The sequence below is a fragment of the Typha latifolia genome, chromosome 3 (assembly GCF_019914945.1).
Source record: "Typha latifolia isolate L0001 chromosome 3, TyphaL0001v2, whole genome shotgun sequence".
NCBI classification, from domain to species: Eukaryota; Viridiplantae; Streptophyta; class Magnoliopsida; order Poales; family Typhaceae; genus Typha; species Typha latifolia.
Window position 1 is genome coordinate 2,358,490 of NC_133088.1, and position 10,479 is coordinate 2,368,968.

Below are 10,479 nucleotides of genomic sequence, written 5' to 3' on the forward strand. Positions count from 1 at the left end.
GGCTTACAAGCTCCGGATTTCAGTCTGAAGCTATAAGAGCATTAGAAGCTGGACAAGAATTATCTGCTAGTAGAGCACGAAGCGAGTGATATTATCAGATAACAGGGAAATGTCTTACGATCTTCACAAAGTCTGCACGCGGAAGCTGTTTTGCTCGTAATCAGGAACTAATTAATGTAAAAGACTAACAAACCCAGGAAGCCTACAGTTACAAAGCATTTCCTTGGCCATATGGCTCAATTGCTTTCTCATTTATATCGCTATGCAACTGGAAATTTCACAAGATGAAATCTCACTTGATTTTACAACGTTTCTACTGCTCACTCAAGACTTACAAGATGGGCATAAAATGATCCGAGAGTATCGAACTCCCTACAACACCAAAAAATAAACAAATCCGATCTTTTACCTATCTTGGCAGGACGGACGGGCACATGGATAGGATATATCAAGCAACATCGGACCAACTTCAGCATCTACTACGTGCAAGAGATGGTCCCCCAGGCAGAAACAATTGAGATCTGCAGCTCCATCTCTCCTCCCTAGATGATTTTATATGGGCTCATAATTGGACGCATAGTTACTCTCTAATATAACAGCAAGTTCCGTCGGTAGCAAATTATGCGTCAAATCTGGGCCCGGATGTAAAAGACGACAGAAGCCCAGCTGCTGGGCCATCAGAAAGCATGGATCCCCACCTTGATGTACTCTCTCCAAATCTGCTGCCAACCTGATCGTATGAAAGGAGAATAGTAAGTCCAATGTAGAATAAAATTTTGGCACATCTTATAACAATATAATCAAAGAGTAAAATTGGTATAGCGAAATACTTTATCAAGAGAGTAATATTCTACATCAGAACCCACAGATAGAAACTAAAGCACGTCCATTTTATCAGACTCTATGTGCAGCAAAACAAGCCAATTAAATTTAAATTGCCAACGAAACCTTAAATTTGACCACCTTTCTGAGGAAGTGCAACTATAAGCATCTTCCTTAGTGTACATATATAATATGTTATAAAGAGCATAAAATTTAAAAGGGGAAATTTGATAAATCTTTACTGGTGGACGGGATATGTGCCCCTACTTCTGAATAGTTTGCAGCAACCTCTAAACAACTATAAATGAGAGAAACTGAACTTCTTCGAACTTTGTATGAAGGACACTAAGATAAGTCGAGAATAGTTCTTTTCTAGGACATCTCAACTGTATGGGATGGGGTGAAAGGATGATAATTCAAGCAAACAGTTTATCTGTTGGTATATCTGGATCAAATGGGAACCTTGCTATCCAGCCAATCATACAAGTTGACTGTTTATTCACAAATAGAAGTCTGAATACATTCACAAGAAAGATCTGATCACAATTATGAGATTAAAAATGTGATATTTCAAATATGAAACTTCCTTTTGAGGTATGACTGAACCATTTATAAGTACCTGGGTCATCAAGGATTTGAATAATGGCGTTGCAACTCCAAAACTCGGATTTTCATCAAAACCTGACTTCAAAGACTGCTCTCCATTTGGATACGTGCTCCAAGGACCTCTAGGTGAGGGTGACGACTCATCAGAGAGTGTCTGAAGAGATGATTTATTTGCTGGTCTCGAAGTTAAGGCAGGAGCACTGAAAGAACAAACAAAAACTTATCAGAAGCACAATACATTATTTGCAAGCTGTATATTACATACATATGAAAAGAGACAAAATGTTACAAAATAATAGAAGTACACAAGGTTTATCTCGGAAGTGAGAAAGAAGGATGCATGTTGTATCTGTAATAATGTCAATTATAAGCAGACATACTATATAGTATTACACACTACACGGAATATGGTCTACTCTATGAACATATAAAAAACAAAGATTAGGACTACTTATAAAAGTAATTCTTAAAATACTATAATTCTACGATGGATGACGCAAGCTGGTAAACTACTTTTCATATCCAACTCTTATGTTAAGATGCTTCCCATATCATAACGTGAATGTATCTCTTGGAAATATACAAGGAGATTATCTTTTCCACTGGCCTCAAGCACTCTTCTGCTCAACTTCACAGGCAATTAATATACCAACTACTCAAAAAACTTCAATTGCTTTTATTCCCAAACCTAGCATCCAATTTTCTCTTAAGATAATACAGCCATCTAATCTGTATTAATGCTCTAAAGGCAAAGGCTTGCTGTGATTTATATTGAGAATTGAGGAAGCCACACCGATGCAAGAAACAACTTAGATGAGCTCTTCTCAGAAGGATTTTAATTTTCATTTGACCAGATATTGTACTTCCATTCCTAAGGAGAGCAGTAAGTAGAGCACTTATATTAAAGAGAATTACATGAAAATCAAGTTGAGCAGGAAAGGTCAATGCAGTCCTAAGTTACACCCCTAAGATTCATGTTATCAATAAAGAGGAGAGCAATTCGAGATTAAGATTGTATACCAAAACTTTATTGAATGTAACTGGTGGAGTTTACTTGACAGTGTAAAAAGAAACGATGCCAACTAAAATATTTGTATTTATGAGATATGTTAACTCATGATCTATCAACTAAAATATTACTGGCCCATAACATGTAGGTTGAGCCTCTTATCTCAATCTAACAAAATATCAGCTTTTTGTTTCAAGCCATAATTCTCAAAGAAAATTCATGAAACCACCAAATTATCAGGAATAGATGTGTATTCATCTTGTCCATCAATCATCGTACTTCATCTTTAACTTCATGGAACAGTATGCTACTGATTCAAATTACCCAAAGATACTTAGATATATGTCAAGAGCAAGTGACACTTCATCTAGTCTGAATTCCAGTTTGCTTTCTCCTAGTGTATTAGTGACAACTTTATTAAGGATGACAACTCAAGTCCTTCCGTGATCTATTTTAGAATGCATTCTTCCATCTGTCACTTACACATATGAGCCACCAGTGATGGATGATTTTATTCATGATATGATAGGAGGTCAGCAAGGAGGTGATGTCATTTGCATATTCTATGAAGCTTTGACTGTTACATTGTGTAATAAGGTTAGTTTGATGTTGCCAAATAATGTTACAAGATTTCAGCTTGTTAATAGCCAACCATGGACAATGCACATTATGCAGACTGAGAAACTCCTTGACCGTTAGTAACAGCATAACAGTTTCACTTTATGTGGAGTGTTACATATGCTTTCCTAAAAAAAGACTATTTATGTTGAGTTCCAAATGTATGAAAAGGAGTTGTGGAGTTTCCTTAAGCCCAAAGAAATAAACTCCAAACAAGGCCTGAATAATATAAATATCAACTCTCAGAGGATATTCAAAGAGATGAACAACAAAGCCAGAGTTCTATGGGTTTTGCTTATCTAAGAACTACGTTCCAAGTTTTAAAGGATTGACGTCAGGCTGATAGCTGGTCATAAAAAAATGTCACTTCTTTTGGACCCTTCTCATAATTTAATTGTCAATAGCTGACCCTGTTTTGTTTGGAAAATGCTTGAATGATGATCTCAATGATGATGAAGCATGTAATATTGGTTTCTGAATTTTGACATTAAGAAAAATACACATAAATCTGCTGTATATAGTAGGATAAATCATTTAACGGCAGAAAGAGCATTTACCTGATTGGAAGATACTTAAATCTTGGAACTTGAGAACATCGCATTATATTTGAGTCAGTATTCGACTTTGTAGGCAACTTCTGAACAGTGTCCATGTACAGACGATTAAGCTGAACTAGAAACCCAAAGAGAACTGCATATCGCTTGTATGATTGTTTCTCATTCTCCCAGAGGTATGCCTCATAACTATTATGATACAAAGAAAAATAAAGAAAAGAAAATATTCAGATATGAATGACAGAACTGTCACAATTTACTTCAAACGGGTCATGAAAGTGATACTACCACTACATTTTATCAAAATCTTCATTAGTTAGTTACAAAAGAAGGAATAGTACAAAGATTCAATGCTCTTGTTTTGTTTTTGTTTTTTTTTGTTTTTGACAAAATTCAATGCTCTTGTTATGTAGTAAAATCATTTAAAGGAGGAACTTACGTAGCCCAGTCAATTGGATCCAGCCTCTGTGAAAGCTTACTTATTAACTTTGTTACAGGCTCTATGCTGGCAGAACCTGATTGGAGCTGTGATGGTTTCCATCTAAAAGGAGGCCTCAGTGTGGCACTTTTTGGTGGCTCCCCTTTTGTTTTTGTTTCAGGAGTAATGGAGCCAGAATCTTTTCCCCCACATAAAACATCAGCAAAGAAGCGTAGGTCTAACAATATTTGCAGAACTCCTTTTTCCGTAACCCGACATTCACCGCTCTCAATAGTCACTAAGAAACTTTCATAGATTGCCACCGCCTATTAAATAATTAAAGCACGAGACACATGAAGAATTAAGATCACTTTAAGGCTATAAACATATTAAGTGAACTACTTCCATCCACATTCTGCAGCAGAAATAGCCATGCATAAAGTAACATCATGTTCCTACAAAATTAATGGATCAACTGTAAGTTGCAAAAAAGTGACCACATGGGCACTCACAATGAAAAGTATATTCCTCGTAAAATTATCATTACAAATTCAACCTTAAAGATCTGCAAAGACTTATATAAATGCATCCTTAATCACTCAATTGCTTTTAGTTAGGGTAGTCATTGCATATATACTACAGTTACTAAAAGAAAATAAATATTAAAATTAGGCAATGACATTTAATGAAAGTCATTCAGAGTTTAAAATATCAAAATATATCAGCATTAACTTTTTGCTTAAGAAATCATGCACTTGCTAATTCAACAAGATTATTCGGCTAAACTATAAGCATAAATAGTAAAAATTACCTAACCTTAAGGTGTTACAATGAGATGAAGTCATGAAACAACATACCTTTTCTAATAGGTTGCGTGCAAAATTTTGCAATATAATTTTGTCAAGTATATGACCTCCGACTTTATGAATTTCCAAGCATGCTTGGAAAAGGAAAGAGGTAATGTATATGGAAGGCATTGAAGGTAGTGCTATTTGCATTTCCAAGGGACCCTCACTGGACTCCTCTTGTTTGATAACAGTGACTTCCCAACCCTGTAAGAATCATAGAGTAAGTATGAACATAAGTAGGAGTAAAGAATGCCTTTCCCAAGGCAAACACAAGACAATTGTATGGTTGACCATAAAAAGGATAAAGAATAGTTTAATGAAAATAACATCTCCAAAGTCCAAGCATTAAGCCTTCTGAAAATAAGGGGAAAAAATAAATAAGATGGCTGGATTTCAACCTCACCTCCTAATATAGTAGTAGAAGCGGTAATCATGCTACTTCTATATCTAACTTCTGGTCAAATAGTAGCCAAGCTTAACTCATGGCCAGAAAAGATCACATCCTTCATTAAGGTTCTGTTGCAGGAACTTCTATAAAGGTCCTATATTAGCATCCCTAACTCTACACTCAGCAACATCAATGTGTCAATGACAAGACTAATCTAACAGTCTTCAATGTCAATAACATTCTACTATTGACCCAGGAAACTATCTTAAAACTTGTACCTTGCAGATTACATGTTTCTTAAGAATTTGATTGCTCAAACTTATCTAGCTCATATATACTATAATGAAGTAACAGCTGGTATATGTTACTCATGTCTTGCTCAACAAATAACATTCTAGATCATATTCTTATTCCGTTTATGTATCCAACGTTCTCTGGGCAATAGATTCAATACCGATGGAGAAGAAAAAAAGCATACAAAGTACATAATCCAAAACACAGTCACGAAGAGTACAAATACAAGCTTAAGAAGAATCAACAAATTGCACTACTTACCCGCAAAGGAGTTGATGTAGATAATGAATCATCTTTATTGAGATTCTTGGAAAGAATGATCGAAAGCTCATCAGACACCCATGATATCCATAAGCTATGAGCTTTGATGCAGAGCTCTAGCAAAGTTTTGTTCAGCTCATCAAGTCTTGGATTTGAGTTGTCATCTGCTCCAAATAAAGCAGCAGCTGCTGCAATTGTTTGCCTTCGATGGCCATCAAAATTTTGCCTTTTTGAACCCCTCGGGCTATCAAATACATGCCTTCTTAGGGTAAATGAAACTGGTGAGTCAAAGGCTATCTTAGATTTCCTTGACAAAGGTGATGATAAGTTGGCAAATGTTGTACCAGCAGTTTCTTTTACCCACTGCCTCGGGGAACCAAGTAGTAGAGGTATATGACTTGAATGATTTCTTAATGCAAATAAGAGGCGGCCAATAAAAAGTGATCTTTCAACGATTACAGAAGGTGTTAGTGAAATCTTGTTGTCCTTAAAGCTTCCCAAGGAAGCAGAGAGCTTCCCAAGCTCGACTTCAAGTTCCTTTGATATCATTGAAATGGTCTTGAAACATTTCTCCTGAATGTACGGCACTAGTTCCCTTAACCTCAGAGCTGAATTACTAGATTCTACAAAGCTTAAAAGATCCTCCAGTATACTCCGGCATTTGTTGTCAACTGCATTCTGAATCCTGCTAACCTCAGGTCCAAAATATGAGTTAAGACAAGTCCGAAAGTCATATTCATCAGTGGCTGGTTTCAAGTTAGCCAAGATTCCTGCTTTCTTCTGGTTAGTTTTTTCTGAAAACCAAACCGCACCACCGTTGGAAGCTTTCTTCAAATATGCATGGAAATCATATACATTATTAGGATCTGCATTCGCCAAAATTGCCTCAATAGAATCCCTCAACTTGATGCCTACACTCAAATTCTCAAACTCCGAATGCATGATCTCCTTCATCCTCTTCATGAATGCTTCTTCCAATCTATTCTCCAAAATGTCCTTTCCTTCCTTCAATATAAGCCCACTAATTTGGTTCCATGGTGACTCAATTTCTGAACCGAGGACGCTCTTCAGCCACTGTTCCAAGCTCTCCTCCATCTGCTCCCGACCATCCAAAGCCTCTCGGACAACCTTCTCAGCTGATGCCAACCCTTCTCCACTCCCAATTGCCCCAATCAACTCCTTGCCACCGGACAGCTCTCCAAATATCTCGTCACAGCAAGCCTTCAACCAACCTGAGCATGTCGAAGCAACATATTCCGGCTCAAGAAGAACAATCACCGACTCTAATTTCTCTCTATGCGACTTCCACATCCTGACCTCCTTTTCAGGATTCGGGATCCCCCCAAACAACTGCGTTCCAGGGGGAGATCCAAGGACAGTCTTGTAGAACAAAGGCATCTCATTTGATGAAAGAACAAAGAGTTGCCCCACCTGTCCTAAACTATTCATAATTGTCCTTGCAACATCGCAGAGCGCAGCGGAGCACGAATCCGAATCTGAGAGACTACCTGCAATCTTCTGAGAGATCCACGACCGGCTCGAATCGAGAAACAGCGTAAGCACCTGCTTAGGGTTGAGATCATCAATGGTTGCAGCAGCGGCAAGGGCATCGGCATAGGCAGTGACAGGGAGGCCGCGTTCTGTGAGGCGATCCCGGCTGCGCTGCGAGATCTGGGCGCGGAAGCTCTCCACGATCTGCCACTGGTGTCGAAGAAGTGGGAATTTCGCGGGCACGTCGAGATCTGAGCTTTGGAGGAGGCCGTGGACGACCTTGGCCCGGAGGTAGCGGCCGGAGGACTCATGGAGCATGGACTCGTCGAGGCAGCCCCAGATGCTCTCCGGAGTGTCGACGAGGTACTTGACGCGGGAGGCGACGCCGTAGACGAGGGAGCGCGTAGGGTTGGGGGCTAGTTTTTGGGTGTTACTCTTCTCGTCAGTGGAGGAGAGGGAGGAGAGGGCCGATTCGATGGAGGCGAGGTGGGAGGAGATGGATTCGGACGAGGATTTGATGAGGAGGATGGAATCGGCGGAGTCGATGAGGTCGCGGTAGCTCCGCCCGACGAGCTGCCGGAGCTCCTCCTTCTTTGACTCGATCTCGCTTCGCGTCGCTGCCTCCACGGCGCGGATCTCGGGGATCGGCTTCGTGCGAAAGAGAGACTCCGCGTCGCCGCCTCCGGCGGCCGGAGACCGCGGAGGAGGGGATCTCATCGGGAATGCGCGATCGTTCTCGAAACCCGATCCCTAGTTTGACAGAGAGAACGAGAGAGATGTATATAAAGAGAAAGGGAGGGGGTGAGGAGGAGTGGACTCGGAGCGGGAAGTATGAGATGCACGTTACTACCAAGTACGCATATAGTTTTTGGTAATGTTTCGATCGCATAAAACTATGGATGAACGGAGGAGGAGGAGGAGGAGGAGGAGGGGAAGAGAAAGGAATGAGTTCCCAAATGGGCTCAATGCGAGTTTGGGCCCATACAAGGGAATTGCTTCGGGCTAACTAAATACCCAACCCAATGTTTCATTGAGAGCTAACTGGACCTGACCATTTCTTGGGCCGGGCAGGATCTGGTCGGACTCGACTACTACTCTAACCTTGTTGTTAGTTCTATTAGAGGTTAGGCCCAACCCGCTCCACTAATGTTTAATATTTACAGTCCAACAAATATTAACATGCGCAAATCTAAAAGCATATTAAATTTAATTATGTTAGGTCTAGCCGGATTAAATTATTAAGAGTTACAATCAAACTAGAGTTCAACCCATTTATAAATTTGACTAGACCTTTTAAAAAAAATAGAGACAAATTATGTCAAGTGAATCAGGTTGCCCATGCTTAGACTTAGGGCTAACTTTTTCATTTTCAAGGAAAAGCCCTTAGGCATAAGTTTCCGAGAATAAAGCGATGGACCATTTGATATAAATTTCACACTTGTTGGATATAAGAGTAAGAAATCACAATAATGAGAATATGATATTAAATCATCACACATAAATAAAATATAATAGAAGCACAACCCTAACATATATATAGAAGCTAAACAAATCCAATTATGGAATAAGACTCTATTAGAATGGACACTATAGGTACACAACCTTGTGAAGCTTAGAAAATCAGAAAATAATCTCTAACTAAAATATTACAAAAAAATACAAAATAAACTAATCGAATATGGAGTGAAGCACACTTTAATGCACGAGGAGAAACCGGTCAAGGGGTTAAAGTCTAGCCCCCATCGTCAAAAAAGACCGGTGCAACCAACTGTATTGGTGGGTCCAAGAGGAACTCAAGCGTAGTCGATTGCTAATCCAAGAATAAAGTTGGTCACGCTGCGAACTAAGTTGGAACTCTACTAGCAGAGGGAGGCATGATGGATCAGAGGGCAAACTCCACAAAAATGACGGATGACAATGGTAGCGAGGAGAGACTTGTTACCGTGAGGAATAGGAGAGAGAGGAGTCAGAGATGGCGTGGATAGGGGTGAGCGCAACTGAGCAACAAGATGACATGATAATTGCGACGACGATCTCTCCCCTATCCTAACCACTTTGGCTAGGAGGGGAGGGCGGAAGAATTCGACGAGAAAAACCCTCTAGAAGGGGGAAGAAGACTTGTGGACCTTAGGGCTACACACTATGAGATCTAGGGCCTGACATGCGTGAAAACAAATTCTTCGCTGCAGCTCATACCTTATCCAAGACTAATAGATGGAAGGTTTTCAACCACTGTGATGTCACTGAAAAGGACAGCCCAAATTTATTAACTTTCAATGTGCCCCTGTATTAAATAATTGATTTGTGTCATGTCTAGGCTTTATCACTAACCCTACCAAAGTCGAACTCGATTATATTTAATCCAAGCTTAAGCTCAATTACCAAGTTAATCTAATTGAAATCAGACCAACTAAAAGAAAATATTTCTCACTTGTGGGGGCAATAATTCCAACATTTTGTCAAATCGCCCACGTATAGCACGGATCCACTTGTTATTATGATCGGTGTGAATGAAGGAAAATGGTCTAATTTAAGGGATTAGGCCTAGATTGAGACGGTCCATTTTGGATCCTTCATACACGTAAGTTTTAGAGCTTTGGAATTTGTTCACATGAGAGCTATCTAGAGACCTCTCTACTAGAGATGAACCCTAAATAACAATTTGGTCCCTCTTCCATTATCTTACTTTATAAAAAAAAAAATTTGATTTCAAACCGGATTACATTCAAAAGGCAAGGGTGGAACCGGCCACTCCATGGAGGCTCCCTCGCTAATAGCAAGCCTTGCTAGACAATGAGCTTAGTGTTATTACACCTACCTGTATAACAAACCCTAACTAAAGGCTTAGAAGACATCTAACTGATACATTTTTGAACTATTAGATAAATAGTCCAACTAATACATTCCATGCAACTATTCACCGCTTTAACCAAAGAGAAATCTAAGAAGATCTAATATCCTTTCTTCTACCCGACCGCCTGAATTGTTTTAAGCCCATGGAGAAGAACTAGCGCTTCCCCCGTAGAGAGAAGAAGAGCTCTCCTCAAAGAAGACGGCCTTATGTTTAATAAAATTGTTGGGGAAGATGCAGATAAATATCCTCACACCTTTCTCAAATCTACCTTGCCAAGTAGCATTCACCCAGCCAATCACATCCAATCAAAATTTAT

At 39.5% G+C, this 10,479-nt stretch overlaps 1 protein-coding gene across 1 annotated transcript; it reads right to left on the minus strand.

Annotated features, from left to right (window-relative positions):
- Positions 1-208: 208 nt before the first annotated feature.
- LOC140784471 (conserved oligomeric Golgi complex subunit 1) lies at positions 209-8,257 on the minus strand. Its single transcript, XM_073131897.1, has 6 exons — positions 5,819-8,257; positions 4,885-5,079; positions 4,049-4,353; positions 3,613-3,798; positions 1,442-1,628; positions 209-730 (listed from the first exon to the last, which is right to left on the minus strand). The coding sequence occupies exons 1-6, from the start codon at positions 8,024-8,026 to the stop codon at positions 620-622; spliced, it is 3,192 nt and encodes a 1,063-aa protein (XP_072987998.1). The 5' UTR covers positions 8,027-8,257; the 3' UTR covers positions 209-619.
- Positions 8,258-10,479: the final 2,222 nt, after the last annotated feature.

Excerpts from the sequence above, each read along its gene's own strand:
- LOC140784471 (XM_073131897.1), bottom strand. The coding sequence starts at position 8,026 with ATGAGATCCCCTCCTCCGCGGTCTCCGGCCGCCGGAGGCGGCGACGCG. Across the intron at positions 3,799-4,048 it reads GATCCAATTGACTGGGCTAC|TTATGAGGCATACCTCTGGG; the intron begins GTAAGTTCCTCC and ends GTATCATAATAG. Across the intron at positions 731-1,441 it reads TCAAATCCTTGATGACCCAG|GTTGGCAGCAGATTTGGAGA; the intron begins GTACTTATAAAT and ends TCATACGATCAG.